Here is a 20,568-nt window from a genome sequence, read left to right as displayed (position 1 = left end):
TACAGCTACTCGGCACATTCTGCTTTAGCAATCGTTCTAAATCACGTGAAATCCTATCCTGGCTTTTCGTTCCTTATGATATTACCAGCTCACAAAAGAGTCAATTGTGTTATTCTCCTGGATACAACCAAAAATTGAACAACCAGTAGTAGTAGTACAGTAAAACTAGAATAATAATAGTTATTTTTTTGTTACAGGTAAGGGATCACAAAGCCCTGCGTACTACTTTTTGGTAAGAAACAAAAATAAATGTATGGCCGGTTCCATCACAACAAAAATCCCAAAATTAAAACATTAAATTATGTAAATAGTGACAGAGAGTGAGAAAGAGAATTTTAATTAAAATAATTATTGTTTTCAATAACAGCGCAGCTCAAATTATAACGTTAATTAATAAAATATAGAATTAGCATTTTGTTTAATTGTTATTATTAAAATCGGTTTAAAGTTATAATGTATTTGCTAGTCAGGGTTGTAACATAAATTAGTTAGGAATCTTTTTAACGGTTAGCAAAATAAATGGTGGTTTGTAAAAAAAAATCAATTTGAAAAGTTTTCCTTGTAAAACACAAAAGAAGTACAACTTTGTTTTATGTATTATTAGTAAGTTTTTAACGTTACCGTTCTAGGTTCTTGATTAAAAGTTCGTCAAACAAGTAACGTAGACCCAACTTTTCTCATTAATATTAAACGGGACGCGGTATTTTTGTTAAAAGATACCGTGACGTACAAAAGGCCTGTTTATTCCTCACTCAAATATAAATTATAGGGTAAACCGCGACGATGATGTTCGGGCTACCGCCCCCCAAGTTGAATGGCACCGTGGGGATGACGATACTAATAGTCGAGTCACTCAAAGCGTCGAGTCAGACCCTGCCTTTGTCATAGATAAATGCGATTTCCTTAGCACCGCCGCCACTGCTAAATGAGGTTAATAATCGGAAATTACGACCGGTCCTAGTCACGTTTATTTGCTGAAAGGATCTTCCATGATGACTAAGAATAAAGCAGTAAATTAACCAACAGTAGGTAAATTAAACAGAATGTTTTAAACAATTTGCATTTAAATTGTTACAACCCCAAAGAAGGTATTTTAGAGCGTTTTGAGATAATCTAATTTACTAGTGTAAAAACCACATTTAAAAAGTACAAAGAAGCAGAAAGGCACACACCATCAAGTGATTAATATTCACAGAAAACCCACTAATCCTCGTACACCTCAAGAAGCAAAATCTCTGAAAATCACATTTAATTTTGTCCCATTTATTTAAATTGTTTGGTAAATACAGCCACTTAGAAACTTTCTAATTTTTATTGCAAACATTTAAATAATTACAGTTTTACAGCAAAATCCTACTTCACACAACTATTTTAAATAAATATGTATCATACTTTTCAAAATTATAACACATGTTCAATCACACAAATACTAAAACATTTTCTATAACAAAAAAAACACTAAAAACATAATGTGTACTGAGTTTAATTTATTTGTAATGCCATGAGTAAAATTTGGTATATTAAATAATTTTTGTTTAATTTTATTTAATCAATTGAATATTAAATAAATCGACTATATTGTTTTTACAGTTGTAAAATCATTATCAAACGAACGTTATGCGGTACACGATGGATTATGATTTAATTCGCTGGGTTGTATGTAACTTTTTTAGAAGTTATTATAACTTTTTAACCATACAAAATGCATCGAGTGTAATTAAAGTTGTTTTTGCTCACTTTATAAACATTTTAATTTTAGTAAATTAATGAAGCCGTATTGCGACAGTGTACCAACATATTACTTCATTATTGGCTCATAATCAGTTTGTTTTGAGAGAGCGTAAAACGTGTAATTTAACTTTATCACGCTATACCGTAACGTTTTAAAATAATGAGGAGGTAAATCGCTTTTAACAAATTGCCCATTTACCTTTTTGAGTGAGAAAGATTTTGACTGCGTTCCCTTCCTAGTTGATACGTAAACGTTTCAATTACTGTCTCGTTAAACTCCAGTTTGGTACGTTTAATACGGTAACGAAATGAAAAGCCTCAAAACAATGGATTTCCGTATTTTATCAGATGACATCTCGGTCGATCGCCTCCCCAAAATTAAACCGCACTCTGACTTTGATTAAGTTGCCGTTACGAAACAGGACCGATTAATTTTGTTTTCATATCAGTCACCCAAATCCAAATCAAAAAAAGGTCGAAGCCCGGAATTCAGTTCGAATTGAAAACGACATAAATTTGCTTGGTATATTCTTTGTCCCTTTTTTTGGTTAAGTCATTTCATTTGATTGAACAATGGTTTATAGCTTCAGCTTTAATAGCTGTTTATGTAACTAGTTACGAAAAGTATGATTTTGTGCCCAACTCAAGTCCAAAGTGTCACAATTTTGTTATCAAAGAGATTAATAAAACTGTGTGCACGAGAAATAACTTAAGCCATATTCGATTTCTTTTAACTTCGTAATGTCTAATTAATCCCATATTACAGACGCTATAACAATAATCTTTATGATGGTATTCTTAATAGTATAAACATTAATACACTTTGGTTCTGTTGTGTAAATGATGAACAAATTTGTAATTCGCTTCAACTATGGATTGCCTGCTAATGGAAATTTTTAAGTGCTTAATTAACAAACTTCAGAAAATCAGGATTACGTTTGCATTGTTCTCGAGTCTATTTACACTCCAAGCTTGTTGAATTTATGGTTGGTAATGATTTACTTTTGCTGTTTCAAAATGTAATTTCTCGTTCTAAAATTAAGGTTTTTCTTAACTAAATATACAGGGTGGTCCAGTTTTAAATGTCAATAATTCACCAATCCATAGCCAATTAAAAAATAAGTTGACATTCATTATGTCATTTTCCTGAAAAGTGCTTCCTAAGGAAAATACAATCTTTCAAATTTCTGTTTAAAAAATCGGTTTTTTGTCATAACTGTCAGACCGTTGGAGCAATATTGATCAAATTTGGAACAAGCACTTTATTACACGTTATTACGGTCAAAGACCCAAAACTAACCCAACCCAACTTAAAAATTGGAAACGGAAAATTTACTTAAGAAGTTTAAAAAATATTATTGTAGCCAGTTTTCATAGTTTCCAGACAAACTGAAAGACTTGAGTTTTGAAAATTGACTTAGAAAAGATAAAAATTTTAGAAGCTTAAAAATTGTGTTTGTAACCAGTTTACATGCAAATCGAGAGACTTTAATACTGAAAATTGACTTGTAGACATAAAAACTACTTTTTCAAGAATTTGTTACAGCAAATTCATACATTTAAACTTTAAAAATTGACTTGAACCCCAAAATGTGACTGAACTAATGAAAAGTGACATCAGAAGCTTAAAATTTGCATTCGAAGTAAGTTTTCATAATTTTGTTTTCATAAAATTTCAATATTTTAGTCTTGGAAATAGTCTTAGATGCAGGACATTGACATTAGATTCATGAAAATTGTCTTGAAAACTAACTTTCCGTGCTTTTTACTTTGCTTTTCATTTTCTTCGAATTCTGGACTAATTTTAGTGCTTCAAAACTGCTTTCAGCTTGGAAAATCGAGTTTCAAGACTATCTTCACCAAGTTATTGACATAGCAAACTTAAAAAACAATTTTTACATTCTTCATAGACTTAAAATGGCATTCCAAGCTTTGTCACTATTAACTCGACTTCTAGACCTCAGTGCTAAAAATTCGGATATTTCTTAATAAACTAGACTGTTTTTAGTGTTTTAAGGCTGTTTTCAGTGCCTCAAATCGAGTTTCAAGACTATCTTTACAAAGTTTTTGACTTATCAGGCCTAAAAGCTAGTTTGTCCACTGACCATAATCTTGAAAATGTTATTTCAAGCTTCTTCACTATTAAATTGACTTCTACACTCATAGGTGCAATAAATTGTAGCATCTCTAAGAAATTCAGACTGTTTTTAGTGCTTTTTAAGACTGAAAAATCGAGTTTAAGACTATTTCCAAAAGTCAAGTTTCTTCAGTAATAAAAGTAAAAAATGTTGGTACCAAATGCTACAATAATAGTCTTGAGAACTAATTTTTAGAAATAAAATAGTCCGAAAATTTAATTTACTTCTAGACTTGTTGTCTAGTCCAGAAAATTGAGTTGTACACCAATTAAAGTCTTGAAAATATACTTTTGGACTCTCTTTAGTCCTAGTAAAGTCAGTTCTAGCATTAAAAGTCAACTTTTATATTATTTTTAGTAGTAAAAAATGAGTTTCATGCACAATACAATCTTTGTCTTGATTTCCGGACTTTTTTTAGTTCTTGAATGCCAGTTTCAGACACTCAACCAGGATGGCAGTCTGAGAAAGCGAATCAAAAGACCGTTCCTAGTAGTAAAAAAGTTTTTAGACTATTCAGTACAAATTAGGACTTTCACAAGTCTTGGATGTTCAGTTTTAAAATATAAAAGGATTTTTTAAATTGAAATTTGGAGGACTGTATCTTCCTTAGGAAACGTTTTTCAGAAAAATGACATAATGCAAGTCAACTTATTTTTTGATTAGCTATCAAATGGTGAATTATTGACACTTAAAACTGGACCACCCTGTATAATTTAAGGTGAAGGTGAGAACAAAACGCTGAACAAAATAATTTCTAGTTGCTTATAGGAAAAAACACTTCTTTTATGAATGATGTGACATTTTTCTTTACACCCTGCAAACGCTTGACATCAAATATGTCCCCATCTAAAAAGGGACAGTCGTGCACAGATTTTTTTTCCTCTTTTTGAATCGAACAAAACTAGTTTTGTTGACACACTTACTTCGTGTCGAGGGATACGTAGTGAATGGTGAAATCACTTGACGTGCCCCATTGTGATGTCATTGACAGCCCGTTTGCTTTCTCCTCCTCCCATTTTGATGGAGATTGAAATTTCCTGGATGCGATTCAAACTGGTGCCATTGTTTGTTAGATAATTCGAAAGTAAATGGAATATTGAGGAGCGATATCTGCGTTGAAAGAGAGGACGGCTGTCGGAAACAGCAGAACTGCCTGAAAATGGGATGCACTTTATCGTCGAAACGGCCGATTTCAGGTCGTGTTTACTATGCACACCCATGTCAGAGAAAACGGAGATTTTCCATCTCCGTTTGAACGTTGTTTTTCAGCTAGCAAATAAAAAGGTTTGAAATTCCATTAGAGTCAGGGTTCAACTTTTGTGCTGTGCGGTATTACATTTTCGCGAACAAGAAAACTTGCAGAACGACAAAACTTGTTTTACTTTTCGATGCTTTATTTCTAGTTCCGGCGCGCAAACTTTTCCAAAGGGATAAATACAAGAACCGATTCGGAACACTTCCTGAAACTAAAAGTAAACGGCTGTTATTCTTAAATTTGCGCCAGTCGACTTCTGGCAAAATCTGCGATCGTGTAAACGTAAGTAGTTGACTGTTCGATAAACGTTTCCTAAACTGCAAACAGGAAAAATCAAACTCGCATTACCAACACAATATCCTATTGTTTCAGGATCGTTTAGATTAGAGCGATTGTAGACTTTTAGTTTCCAAAATTGCATCGGTATCAATGGTTAAATGACCACAAAATGCAGTTAAAAGTTGACGATTCCATTAATCGATTTTTGTTTTTACTGTATTTTTATTGCTTATTAGATGGGATATTGTGATAAGTCCAGCGTTCGTAGTTTGTACTACTTAAGCTGAAAGTTGTATTTTTTGACCAATCACCAACTACCACTAACCTACAAAAAATCGTAATTAACTTTGATAAAGCTTTGTTTATTACCTAACCGCAAACCACCGGGCCATTTCATAATGATTCCCCAATATTGGAAATCACCACAGTAATTTATATTTTTAAATAAAAAAATATGCAATATTGGCGGGAATTAGAAAACATTTCTGCGATTTAATTAAACGTGGCTGTCAACAGGCAATAAGTTTTACAACACGTGCCCCGCACAGGATTTTCCTTCTCTGTTCTGCTATTAACGTTATTCATATTGACCAGTTTATTATATGTCAACAACATCCTGGAAATTTTTATTACCGAGTACTAAAATTGCGACGTGATTTTGAGGGAACATTGCATAATAAATATAAACAGGAACGTGGTCTAATCGTAGGAAGGGTAAACACAAACAAAGCAGATAGGATTATCTTTATAGGGAACGTAGTTTTTATTCTTATGTTTGCTTTATTAATATTTTGCTGAAAACGTCTAAAATCTTCTCGTTTCATTGATATTACTTAAGTTGGAATTTTTACAAATAACAGCACTGTTTGTAAATAGTTTCTGATCACAAACTAACCACTGTGCTGAGATTTTGGCAAATGCTGCACATGTAGACTTAACTAAAATGGTTTATCATCTAAAGGATAATACAAAATTCACCCTCGAAAAATAAAACCATTTTCCGTTTCTAGTGAATATCCAAATAAACAACGCTGAACACTTGCCATTAAAAATTAAGTTACTATGTCCTGGGGGATGAAATATTCGCATGCCTGTTGGTGTCAGCGGCAAGAAAAGTGCCTGAAATATTAACTCGGTGCGTTTCCAGGTGCCGTCGGAGGAGACAATGATGACAGCGACGACAAGGAAAAGGAGGAGGAGGCCGAGAGGGAGCGGCTGGAAGCCATCCGCGAGGCCGAGGAAAGGCGAAAGGAAAAACACCGAAAAATGGAAGAAGAGCGAGAAAAGATGAGACAGGAAATTAGGGATAAGGTAATCTAGAATCGTACACTAAACGTTTGTTATTCTAGTCTAGTGTAGATATGTTTGTTTAATCTTTCACGATCACGTGCACGCTTCGAGAGCTTTTTATTGGTCTGATTCATGACATTAAGTGATATCCGTTCGTGACTTCATTAGGTTACATACGCAGCTATTAATCATCGCAATCATATAAAAGGGCGTCCAGAATAAATATCCGTCAAACTTCCTCCTTTAGAAGACTGGTATGTCATGCACGTATGAGTTATGGAAGTATTTTCGAGAGGAATATTATTGGCTTTAGGGGAATCTTGCCTTTTTGAAGAAGTTTATTTATTTCGTTTTTTTTTTCTGTTGAAAGTCAATATCCTTCTGTCAAGACCAGATAAAGTATTTGGCTCTTTAGTATGTAAACAAATTTGACCTGATTTTGAGTAAGTAAACTGTAACTTACTCGTGTTCATTCTCACACCTACACAGCCTAGCAAATTCGACCACTCAAAAGCTACTTAAGCGAAATAGCATTTAGCGTGGTTGTTCGCTTATTACAGGAACACGTGGAGCATTGTGGCCCAGTTAAACCACCCAAAGAAAATCAACCTAAATTGCCCCCACGTAATACATTATGGTACATTATGCACCACGCCCAGATATCGAGATATCATAGGGCAGTTAAACGGGAAACTAATGCTCGCAAAGTTCGGCCTAATTTCATTCAAGACAACAATAACAGGTCACATTCAAATCTGGCACGCAGAGTTTCGTGCTCGCATGCATAAGTCAGAAAACGGCCATGCATATTGACTGATCCGAACCACTACGTTATTAGGGCTCCTGTTCGTGACTACGCCCCTAAAACTACGCTAATCAATGTCTTCGAAGGTTGGATTTTGGCCCTATTGTATGACACAGAAATAAAATTTGTAAAATGAGTACAAATTCCACTTTATAGCTTTGAGTAGAGTCCGGATTTCTAGAAATTTTGCTTTTTGTAAATAATAAAAGCAACCAACCTTTGACATCTAATGTGAACGATTCATGCAAAAACGCGTCATTTGACAGATTTTGTTGATGCTTTTTTTGCTTTTTTCTTCGTTTTGTGCTTGTTTACTGCTATTTTTGTATGGTTTAACTAGTTTTTTACAAAACAAGATTTTCAAGTTTTGAAAAATAAAGTAAACTAATAACTGCTTTGACAAAAAATTGCTATATTGAGATATTGAAGGCTTCTGAACGACAAAAACATGTTGCAAAATGTATAAGTATCAATTAACAAATTTAAACTGACCAAAAAATTTCCAAATACTCCTGAAGAGGTCTAAAAAAAAATGTAAAAACATTCCAAAACTCTATAAAACCTCTATAATGCCTTGCAAAGCTTACAAAGCAGCCTAGAAGCTTCTAAAAGCTTTTAGAACAGTCTAAAAGCTTCCAAATGCTTTCCAATTTATCTAGAAACTCAAGAAACTCAAGGTTTCAAATGTCTTAAAGGCAGTCCAGAACCTTCAAGGCTCTTTAAACTGCCCAAACACCTTCTAAATGCTTCTAAAGTAGTCTAAAAAGGTTTTAAAATACTACAGAAACTCCAAAATGCTTCTAAATTAGTCGGAAGCTTTTCAAAACAGTTTAGAAGCTTTCAAAATCATTTAGAACACTCTAAAAGATAAGTCCGGATAAACAAACGCTTTTCAACTAGTCTAGAAGCTCCCAGAAGATATTAAAGCAGTTTAGAAGCTTTCAAAAAATTGTGTGAACCGTGTAAGAGATTCCAAATGCCTTCAGAAAAAAAAGCATTCCAGAAACTTCAATATGCTGTTTAAACAGTCCGAAAGCCTTCTAAATGCTCTCAAGTAGTTCAAAAATCCTTTGAAAGTTTTCAAAATAGTCTAAAATTTTCCGTATGCTTCTAAAGCAATTTGAAATCCAAAAATTCTCTGAAGTTTTGTGCTTTTTTACAAATTTTTATTCTTTTTTGAAGAAAATAATTTTGTTTTTTAAGAGCTTTTTTCACGATTTTAGTGCTTTTTAATCCGGACTCTATTTATGAGTAAGTTTTTGACTGTTGGGTCATTTGACTGCTACTTTCGGACGTGTTTTGGTCGGTTATAAATGTTGCAACAGTGTACAATCATTTTTATTGAGCTATAAAACTGCAAAACATTGTAAATGATTAATTAATTGCACTTTATAGGTTTTATGAGTAGGTTTTTGACTGCTTTGACTAGCTGATGCTAGTTTTGAATCGTAATTTGTCAAAAAATTACTTACATTTATTTCTGTTTCCTGAGTAAAAAAATATGGGCCACTTTGAGGATTGGAACAACTTTCGTTTATACTTTCAAATCATTGTAAATTAACTGAATCGTACTTTAAAGCTTTTTGACGTTTGTGACATTTAAGTGTTAGTTTCGAACGTAGTTTGGTCTGGCATAAACGTGGCAACCATGTAACAAAATTTTCCAACCATTACATTTCTCATGTTTGTAATGAATATCTTAACTTTGCCATATGAGTTGATTCTAATTTAATTTTAAAACTTTCCACACAATACCCGGGTAACCCTTTTGTACTCTCGAATGCAGAATAAATATTTGGACAGAGTTTAATTGCAAAATAAATATAACCCGGGTTAAATAATAATCGGGATCGTATGCGAGGGTAATTTAACCTGAGGGATCCATGTCAAATTTATTTAACTTTGTCCCGGCATGTTGGTCAGATAATTTTTAGACTTATGGGCTCTTCCATTTGTACTACCAAATAACAATTATCAGGCAAATTTGTAAACTTTATAGAGACGTATCCAACGAACGAATCAAAACCGGACTCCAATTTCCCTAATTACCCAAACAAAGCGTGTTTAGCAGTAATTTATGTACTGTCGGCCGATAAATTACAGGGTTGAGCGGGATAGGTCAAGCGAAAACGTGATTAACTCCAAACTAGGACAGTTTTGGATAATTCCGTTTTTGCAACGGCAGTGATAACAGAAAAAATACAGCGGTAAACAGGGAACGTGACAGTTCGAATGTGACTTTGATATATGAACCACAAGCTTTTTAACGGTAACAACCCTACATCTGGCCGTATTTACAAAGCAAAGATGTCAGGGATTGATAATGAAAAAAAAAACGCTGCAATTCAAAACTACCACGCATGCATGATCAAGCAGTTATTTAAAAAAAAAAGTCAATAAAATGTTTACATACTGAATATTTGCTTGTCACCTGAACCGGGACAGTGATTTTTTTGGATAGTTTTTGGCCGTTCTTCAAATAACATTTGCACACGTTCTTGTCCCACTTTGATTGTCTCTAGCCACCCTGTATGGTCATGCTTTGCTTTAACACATAATATTGAATCTACACCCAGCTTGAACACCGTATTATGTTGCCTTTTTCGGATAAATCAATATTTCTTGAGACATGGGACGTTAATTGGGAAACGCCCAAAAACGTCTCGAGATATTGACCTAAATAACACTTTTATGTTAAAACAGAACCAAAAAAAAAAAATTGTTTAAGTGGGGACTACTTGAAAATTTCGTTTTTTCTTTCACACCCTGTATAAGACAGTTAGTAGTACCCCAATGACAATTCGAAATGGTAAGGTTTTAAAAATGACCCAAAAAATGGTGGTTTTTCAAAGTTTTTGCTAACAGGAAAAATCCATGCTTTTACCTTCAAAACTTATTCATTCTTTTATCCTCTATCTATGACCTACTCTATAAAATGGTCGATAATAGTTCAACTGCACCACTTTTGCACTTCACTGACATTTTATCAGAACAGTTATGGTAATTATGTAGACTTTTTCAACTTTGAATTGAATTTCTTGACAGTCATTATTAATTGATTAGAATTACCAATTTTACATCCCTCCTTAACACTCGAGTCTTAATTAGTTTCATTTCCAAGTCGGAATGTAAATTCCTGGAAGACTGACTAAATTTTGAAACTAGAGTTGAACGTGGAATTAATTATTCATTTTAAGTTTTGTAGACCAGAAAAGTTTGTAATATTCCATACTCTAAATAAACAAAACTTGAAACAATACCGATTCAACAACGCTATTTCTAAGGGTAGAATGAGCATCGTTATTTATGTACGCCCAACTAAGGTAAACTTCAAACTAAAGGAAAATACAAGATTTCTTTCGGGGAAAAATGGAAATCAATTTACATTAAATATTTTTTCCTTCAAATTCATGAGAAAGAAAACTTGTCAGGAAGGAATAGCCCAAAAGGGCGCGAGACAAATGGAAACAATGAAAGGAAAGCGAGACAAGTGGCCCTTCGTAAGTACGCCCCCTGTCGTATAAATCATGCACGAGAATGCAGTTTTTCACCGCTAAAGAAACAGGAAAAAGGCGTCTCTTTTGGGAACTTCCTTAATAATTTACTGGACATTTAGCACACATTTTTAGCACTTTTAAGTTTGCTGATAATAGTACAAAGCCATATAATTTCCTAGCATATGAATAAGAACTGGGTTGTATGTATATACGCAGCTCGTTAGCTAAAGTATAACAATATTGCACAAGGGAAATATCGACCTATTATTTGGACGAAGAATCACAAAATGACTTGCAATTTCGTTACATGGTTTACTTTTTTTTATCACATTCCATTTAACTAAAACCAAACCTTCCAAAGTGTTTTGCCCTACTTCGACTGTTCCAACTCATTTTTCTATTTTTAGCTTATTTAGAGGCTTTGCAAGAATTTCCATTTCCATCGGTTTCTTATCAATATTCCATAACTTAAAAATGAATATTCGTAAAAACTCCGCCAAGGACTGTAACGGGAATTTATTGCGCCGCTTCTGGCAACTTGTGCACGTCAGAAAAAGAAAATTTACGACCTTTCCAACTTATTTTACTCTCTCAACAGTCCCAACTCTCTGGGGGAGGGAAAGTGTACAATTGTAATTTAGCTGCAATCATCGCGGATTCTATGGAACCCCAAAAATACGACAACTGCAAAGCAATAAAATCATTGCGCGAAATCCGTACAACGTTCTAATTATGCAGTAGCAGAAAGTTAGCACTGCGTTCGCTCATAAACGTCGCAAAGTAGCGAAGTAGTTGTAAATTATTCTAATTTTATTATTACTCTCCGTAGTAGCAGCCTTATTGTATCCATAACTCAAAGCCGCATTCATAATGAGCGCGATAAAGTGATAAATCCGAATATTATTCGAGTCCGGGTAAGTCGAAACTAAGATTTCCTTAATTAGTCGAATGCAGATGATTAAGGAAATTTATATACTCTAGGGAGTTAAACTAATATATTTCATGTTCGTGTCAATTTACAATATTTAGAAAATTACACACATCAGAGAAAAGGGTTAAATACAACCTCTCATTTAACTCTCGGTCTTGTTTGCATTCGGTCATAAATTTCAGCTCAAAACGGTCCACATTATTCCCCTTTCAGACTCGTATTCATCTTCCAAAAACCAACAAATCACGGCATTGTTGGAAGTAGACCCATATAGTTTGGTCCAGTGTACACTTTACAGTGGCAAAACAATTAAAAGGGTCCAGCCTGCAGCCGACTGTGAGGCTAAACCATATTATACAAAAGTTATAACGCCCAAGGGGTAACAAAGTTTCCTTACACTTCCTTTCTCGGATATTAAAACGTCAGAATGGTATTTACTGCACTAGTTGGTTTAACAATTAGTATTTAACGTTAAAGTCGTGAAAAGCTAATTCCCAAGCATTCCTACAACGTACATATTTAATTTATTAAGCTTAGGCCAGAGGTGAGCCTAAAAATAGGGTTGGGAATTAAATCACGCAAACAGCTCGTGAAATATGGAAATCGCGCTTTACGTACTTTTTATATTCCAGCTATTACGAAAGCTATAAAGTCCCTATTTTACCTTTTTAACAGCCTAATTGGATAGCAGATGGAAGCAAGAAGAGTCTTAATCGGGGTCAAATTGACTCTAGTAGGGAGTCCGTTAATTTATAGCGACTCCCTAACGGAGTCAGGTTGACTCCCTTTGAGGGATTTCAACTACAACTCAAAACCTTGTTGGAGAACCTTGTGTAGAAATATTAACAGCAAATTTTTTAAACCAAATGTTTTGTTACAGTATAACATAAAGAAAAAAGAAGAGGTAGTAGAACCGGTACAAGAAGAACCGAATCCGTTGATGCGAAAGAAAAAAACGCCAGAAGAACTGGCCAGAGAGGCAGAAGCGGAAGATGAAGACGAACTAACAAGTGAGTGTGTAGCGGCCCTTAGACGAATCCAAAAACGATGTTCCATTCTTTGAATGACATCAAAATGTCTGACGCAGCTTAGTAGAGCCGAAACGGGGCTTAAGCAGAGTTTACCCTTTCAATTTTGACTATTTTACTTGATTGTGCTTGCTAAAAGCTAAAATTCTGCTTGGGCTCTGGGGGATAGAAAATTTAGTTTGCTAATCAACGCTTAAGCGATTTTTGTTAATGTTCACAGATTGTGTGTTTGAATAGTTTTGCACTTTACAATTATTCTATTGTTTCTAGCTTAGGTCGCAACATTTTGGAGTAGTCTTGACGAAAGCTCAATAATTTTTAAAGGTTTCTTGCAAAATTTATATGCGTGTTTTAATTATAGTGTAAGTTTTGTTTTACCCAACGAATATCGAGACTGGTCCCTAGACAATCATAGTTTTTTTAAACCCTGACCAAATTTACCCAAATAATATGTGTCAAAATATATTTATAGTTATGGTTACTGTTATAAGTGTTATTCATCTCTTTTATATAGCTCAATAATATTTAAATTTGTTGACCTAGTAAGAGGTTTAAATGTATTGTTATTACATCTTCTTAAACTTCTTTTTCATAGGCTTATCCACTGAAGGTACTTAATCTATTTAACACCCTCGCATTGTTTCTAATCTTTTATTCTACATTTGCCAAAATGAACATTTTTTAATGTGCTTGATCTTTTTCTCATTCTTATATCTACTCTCTTCATTCTATTATAATTTATTTTGTATAAACTTATGTAGATACGGTTAAATTACAATTCAATAAAAATGGTTTTGTTTTTTATTTTATGTTAGTTATTGCATGTAGTAGTTAGATGCTTGTAGCTGTTACAAAATAGTTTATTAATTGGCCAAAGTGTAGTGAATTACACTGGGTGTTCCATGACAGTTAATACTGTCAAATCTTTGTTATGGGACACTAAAAAATTACCAGTTAGATAAACCCAACATACATTTTTTCAGAACTCAAGAACACGATAGAAACGAGCGTAAATGAGCTCAGATCTCAGCTCGAAAGTAAATGCGTAATGCAATGAATAGGAAGACATCCACACAAGGCACATACTGCGGGCCCTTCGGGCTAAACACCACCTTAGATTATATTACATATAAAAAGAAAGAAAATTAATAATTTGTTAATTTAGTTAGTAGTCGTAACACCTGTGATGTTATTTACTTATGGTTAAAAAAAATGTTAAATTTGTAGAAAACTAACGACCGGATCGATGAGTGGGGTTTTCGATAAGAACCAAACAAAGGGCCAAAACCCTTATCAACGTGACGTCGCAACCACCCTTTATGTCGGTTAGTAGTGTTTTTACTATAATTTGTGGCCGCGCAGATATATTGCCCCCTCATTACTCCCCCTACCCCCCCTTGCAAAGAGACTGCGATAAACAATTAACAAAGGTAACCAAAGTTATTGTGACCACGTCACAATAGTTTTGCCCCAGTGTTATTATAATTGTTAACCATTTTTGTAGGTAGATAAAACATAAATATTTTTTTGTATACGCCAAAGTAATAACGAAAACGTAGAGTTCTTTTCGGGTATTTTTTTAATAAAAAAAAACCGTACGTGTGTGGAGACTTTTTCGAATGATTGAGACTTCTCTTCACTTTTTTCCGGGTACACGTTCAACCCAGTAAATCATCCAAATTCTATTCCAACCTAACTTTACTAATGCTTTTAATGTATAAAATACTCTTAAACTACTTACTTAAACTGAGATGGCGCTTTCAGCTCAAAAGGACAATCACAACATGTCTAAAGGACAATCCAAGCTGGATAAGTAATAAACACTAAAGCGCCATCTGGTTCTTGCACATTTATCTGTGACTTGTGGCATGCCTCATTTTTATATTACTAATATTTGTGTTTAATGTTTATTGTTATTGCCTTCTCTTTCCACTTCACCCTAATATAGCTGCAGTTTAAGGAGTCATTCAACTATTGTACAGAGTCGCTTAAACTTTGTTGATGCTGGTTCAATTAGTGGCTTACCATTATCCTCTATCATAATTAATCTCAAATAAGACGCTAGTCGGTTGGTGTACTTTAAAGTTGGGAATCTATAGTGTGTTTTAGGGATATTTGCCAACTTGGCTGCTGTTCATTTTGAATAAGTCCTTCTTCAGTTCAGCAAGTAGTCAAATTACGTTGATTTGAAAATAAATTTAAAATCCAACTTTGTTTCATCCAAAAAGTTTGTATTTGGAATTTAGTGTCAAAATACCAAACTACTATTCTATTCTAGAAGTGTTCTAATGAAAATTCCGCTCTTTTATTAAAACTGTTTTATTAAAAGACTCGCCCTTTCTACTATAGCCTAGTGCTTTCCAACTTGAGGTGTTTCATAATCGCTTAGCGGGAGAATTTCGAATTCCCCTGGTCGGAATTTAATAACAATACCTTTAGGATAAATTGTTTGCGCTTTGGAAATAACTTTGTCTGCACCGTTCACTTCAAGATTACTCGAGCAGCTTTACATATTATCTAATTTCGTTCGAGCTAAAAACATTCTAAAAGCTTTCTGCGAGTATACTAGGGATTCTTTCCGAAACAATATTTATTACTGTACATACGGGAAATAATTTTTACGACAATAATATGTGTAATTTAAAGTAATGTAAATAATACAGTAATAAGAGGTACGAAACTAGTCAGAGTTTGAAAAGAAAAATGTAAATAAGTGTTTGCAATTCCGCCAGGGGAACCCATCTCACACATCTTTTGCTTACCCTTAAAACTTGCTAAATTGTGCTGCATGGTTCAATGTTCTAAGCGGAAACAACATTAATAACAACAAAAAAGCATGTTTTTCCTTTAATGTATACTAACAAACGAGATTCGGGTGCTTGGCTTTTAGCACTTTTGGGACACAACCTAACGTATCTCTCTATCTACAGCATGTAGGAAGTCAATGTATGTATCTTTATTGTGCTAAATGTAACGGTAATATAATGCTATTTCTGTAATTAATGTCATTTTGGCAAAACGCGCTAGACTTTCGGTTGGACCAAAATTGATCCCAGCACAGTTAGTGATTGGTTACAAAAAGCACTTTTTTTTACCAATCACTAACGGCCCATGTGGACTTTCATGGATTCTCATGATTGACAACCGAACATTCTATAGAATTTGGGTGATATTAAAGCAAAAATCTCAACTTTTAATCACACATCTTAGCAGTTTCCTTCACGCGCTCTTTAAAAAACCTGGTACAACCCCAAACCTCCCTTACTTAAACGTATGTAACTATTTAAATATAATTTCACCTGCGTTTTATGTAATTAATCACTTATGTAATGCAAAAGCAATGCAAATTAAACTAGCCAGTAAAAACAAGCAATGCGAACTAGTTGGGTATACACTTCGGGGGTGGGATTTGCGATGATGATTTTTTACCAAACCAAAACAACGACCTGCAAAACAAACAGGGTAAGATTTGTATTTTTCTTGAGTGGCTGATAAATTAAAAATTCACTAGTGCAACAGGGTAATTTTTCCAGAAAAACCTACCCCGAGGGTCCCAAACTAAATCGATTGTACGTATTGTAGACTCACTGATGACGATGTATAATGGTATTATGTAATTCTCTTTATATTTATTAAATATGTAACGCCCTTGTAGCTGTACTACCCCGGTTAACAGGTTAATGGGAACACCGTCATTTTTCATGTTATTATGTAAAAATATAATTACCAACACCGATTAAAGTGTTCCTATAATTTTTTTTGGAGGCAGCCCTCTCTGAAGTTAAGTTACAATAAACAGGGGCGTTTTCTTTTAGGAATCATCGTATTGACATGAAAAATGAAATACCACAAATGCACACTCTTTAAAATGGGGGCTGTCTTCTCGCGTGCCCCTTTTTATCTTATGACAAAGAAATTAAAAGCAATGCGTAGTTTTACCTAAACCAGGTGTGTGATATACTGTAAGTAGTACTTTTATTAATCGTACACTACATTAACGATAGTTGTTAATAATCCCTTTAGCCGGTAACATTTACTTATTATTATTGCATATGTGTGTGACGTACAAGTATTATTTTATAACAAGCAGTACGAGTTTGATCTAGTAATAAAATAATCTGGAATACAGGCGATCCAAAAGTCGCCGAAGGGAAGGCAGTTTACCACTTATGTAGGGCACACACACTTTTAGATTTAATATTATACTCTAGATACAACGACACACATACACTACTTTTAATTATTTTAAAAGAAAACTGTAATTTCTAGTTCTTTGTGGTGACTTCATGTCTTAGACTCTTTCTCATGCTCTAGCAGACGGTTCTCCCTATAGTAAACTAAAATCCAAACTAACAACAATAATACACTAGAGTGATAACTTTCCTTCATACTACTTAATAAGCTTCCGCTTTGCAACTTATATTTACCAGAAGTAGTGATAATTTCATAAAGAAAAAAATGTGAAAATTGTTATTTGAATAATCAATGTTGTATTGTTATAATCATGGAAAATGATATTCGCATATTACATTGTAATGTAGAGCTCGAATCAGCTAAGAAAAGGCCACGGCCGTCATCAAACGATGATGTCACGATCTCTGTACGTCTCGCTTTAAATATTGCTGCCTTCGTTACTTTCCAAGTTGATGCAGCGAGTCAATGGCGTGCTATTCTCTGCTCAGTGAAATGAAATTTAATTAACGTAAATAGGTGTAGTTTTTGCTTTTTCATTTCATAAATTGTATTAAAACAGGATAGGTAAGTAGGTTTTATAAAACAAACCAAATACATATACATACATAATATTGACGCTTTGAGAACAAAATTGGCCTAGGTCTCTGGTCCCATTTCTTTAAATATTAATTTAAAAAATAAACAAGAAAACAAGCAAAGGGTAAATTAAAAAAACATACAGTGTGTTTCGGTTAAAAAGATCTGTGCAAATTATTTTTCTGCTGTAGCTGCAGGGTGATGATTGATGAAGAATATTAAATACCAATTAGTTTAAATCCAAATTATATAACTTAACTTAGGGCAATGTTAACCACAAAAAAACATTGTCTTGGGGCAATTAATCAATTATTGGAAGATAAAAATAGGCAGCTGGTTTCTTTTTTCAATTATTCTTAATTTGAAGGTCCTACAGTGCAGCTAGACCTTGAAAATGAAGTCTCAAAGTAACTTTCAGCTTGCCTTTGCATCGTTTTTGATATACAGGGTTTCATGAAGAAGAGGTAATATTTAAAATTTGTTATCTTTGTTAAATTTAATAATCATATATTTTTATAAATTTGATAATTTTGTTTATTTATAAATACATATACATATACAAATTACGAATTCATAACATAAAACAAAAATCCAAAACTTAGTCTAGGAGTGAGCATCCTAATTCTTCTTCGGATAAACTGGCATCACATTCATCATCATCACCAGAATCTTCATCGCTATCATCAGATGAACCAGTGTTAACAGTAAAAATAAGCTGGTCCACTGTATCATCAAAAATATGCTCTTTTTTTATGAGCTCCTCTTCATACTTTTTTACATGCTGGCAAATGTCAAACCACTCTTTTTCAGACACCTCTTGAAATTTTTGTTTTGTTAAAGCTTCGGTATCAGACAATTTAAAAGTGGTATTATGAGCTGCTACCCAATTTTTAACCAAAGCCCAAATTTTTTCTATTGGGTTTAATTCTGGATGGTAGGGTGGTAAACGCAACACAAGATGCCCATGTTGTTCTAACAGCCTATCTAAGTTATATTGTGGAGGAAATCTAAATTTATTTTCTTGTATGATTTGATACAGCTCTGGCTTTGTTAAATGAGGATCTGCTGGGATTCCTTTTTCCACTAGCCAACTTAACATATCTCCTTTTTTAGTAGCCGTTGTAATATTTTTGTTAACAGTAACATTGTGGTAGGCTGCATTGTCTATAATAAGGACTGAGCGGTCAGGTAAATTAGGAAGCAATTGCTTTTTTACCCAAGTCATGAAATTTATTCGTTTTAAGCGAATGTCATATGATTCACACAAGAATTTTCTTTTGTCTGGTGTCTTCTGCCACCTACAAAAGATAAAGTTATTTTGATGTACATGATTGCCAAGATGTAAAACATACTTAAATCCAATGTTCTTAAGCAATCGCCCTAAGCTGCTTACACTAATGGATTCAGTCAAGATTTGCTGGTCAATAATTTTTTGCAAAATACCTGTAAAGATAAAAAATAATCCCATTTTAGTCTAAATTTTGTTGTTTTAAATTTTCAATTAACACATTATCAAGGTTTATACATATAGCAAACTAGGCTTACATTTAATTGTAAAAAACATGGTAAGTTCTGCTAGAAAAACTCTGAAGACTCTGTAGGTATACCTAATGTATTATAAACTTACCTTTTAATGTTGGAAGTTTTTTCTCAAGAATATAGAAATCATAAATAATTTCTCTGATTCTTTTGATTTCATCAGGTTTGATGTTATCCAATTTTAATTTTTTAATCTGTCCCTTCTTTGTAGGAGTGTGAAATGATGAGCTTGGCCCTCCCCATTCAACATGTAGTGCTTCTCTAGATATCTTCTGCACAGTAGATCTAGACACCCCTGTAGCTGCTATAGTTCTCTCTCTAAAATGATATTTATTATATTATTCAACGTTTTCGTCGTTTTTAATCAAAGACAATACCTGTAGTTATTCAAAGGAATGGAAACTCCTTCTGCCTCCTTCTTCATAAATTCTAAGACGTTACTTACAATTTCACGCCCTTGGCTGTGTATCACAACACCTTTCTTCCCAATCTTTTTTGGAGACATTATGACAAATTAACGATTTTTACTTATAACACGTGAACTCAAACTGCGACCATCAACAATACAACCAAAACACCAGACTAAAACGGAAACTAACCTAACCTAATTTTTAAACTCAACCTGTCCGCCACTACATTTTTTTAAACTTGGCAACATCGTTTAGAGTGCCGGCTAGTAAAAGCATGTAAAAGGGTCCATCTGTCCCTGGCCGCACCCGCATTTGTTTTAATTGTGCCCAAGTAAAAAACCGTACTACGTTGCCAAGTGGCTTTTTGACCGCTTAAGAATTTATTTTCGGGAATATTTTAATAGGACGCCTCTGATTATATCTAATGCGACGGCAACTGTAGAAGGAGAAAGAAATAGTTTTAAAAACTGCGTCATTGATGATGCGGTGGCCTTTTCTCATCTGAATCGAGCTCTAGATATTGTTGATTCGAAGATTTAGTTGACGGGTTTAGAGTGTCATTCTAAGCTATAATTTCAAACTTTTTCAGAGCCAAAAACTGTCAACTTTTCGACAATATATGACACTCTTAGCCCGCATACACGTAGATAGTATTTTTTTGTATTTATACATTCATTACCAGCAAACAGTGTTTCCTAAAACTGTAAAACCTGAAACACGTTTTGTAGATGCTGAGTACCTTTAGTAGATAAGGGCTGTTCACGTTGTTATATAATAAATTTAAGTCTTAAATCATCGGACTTGATTGTTGTTAGTTGTAAACCACCCGCAACGTTATTGTAAAAAGAAGGACTTAATAAAAATATTACAGTTTATGTTGCTGTTTGATTGAAGC

General features: G+C 33.8%; 2 protein-coding genes across 8 annotated transcripts in view; one reads left to right on the top strand and one right to left on the bottom strand.

Annotated features, from left to right (window-relative positions):
- The window catches only part of cpx (synaptic transmission protein complexin), a 100,066-nt gene extending 79,518 nt beyond the window's left edge, over window positions 1–20,548 (top strand). For 5 of the 6 annotated variants that reach the window (XM_081979123.1, XM_081979120.1, XM_081979124.1 and 2 more), the window contains 3 exons: window positions 6,551–6,714; window positions 12,807–12,936; window positions 13,938–20,548. In XM_081979123.1, the coding sequence (XP_081835249.1) occupies window positions 6,551–6,714; window positions 12,807–12,936; window positions 13,938–14,011 (368 nt within the window). In that variant the 3' untranslated portion in view covers window positions 14,012–20,548. Of the gene's footprint in view, window positions 1–6,550; window positions 6,715–12,806; window positions 13,747–13,937 lie in introns of those variants that run through there. The other variant, XM_081979125.1, reaches the window with a different exon arrangement.
- On the bottom strand, window positions 18,204–19,776 carry LOC145728697 (uncharacterized). 2 transcript variants are annotated; one of them, XM_081979119.1, is made up of 4 exons: window positions 19,641–19,776; window positions 19,352–19,581; window positions 19,077–19,167; window positions 18,204–19,022 (listed from the first exon to the last, which is right to left on the bottom strand). In XM_081979119.1, the coding sequence occupies exons 1-4, from the start codon at window positions 19,766–19,768 to the stop codon at window positions 18,323–18,325; spliced, it is 1,149 nt and encodes a 382-aa protein (XP_081835245.1). In that variant the 5' UTR covers window positions 19,769–19,776; the 3' UTR covers window positions 18,204–18,322. The 2 variants fall into 2 exon arrangements, with proteins under 2 accessions (XP_081835245.1, XP_081835244.1); XM_081979118.1 differs by having other exon boundaries at window positions 18,204–19,167.
- Window positions 20,549–20,568: the final 20 nt, after the last annotated feature.

This window comes from Ips typographus, linkage group LG4, assembly GCF_016097725.1.
Source record: "Ips typographus isolate SLU linkage group LG4, UJ_Ityp_2.0, whole genome shotgun sequence".
Classification (NCBI taxonomy): domain Eukaryota; kingdom Metazoa; phylum Arthropoda; class Insecta; order Coleoptera; family Curculionidae; genus Ips; species Ips typographus.
The sequence above is the reverse complement of the archived record's forward strand: the minus strand, read 5'-3'. Positions and strand labels throughout refer to the sequence as shown.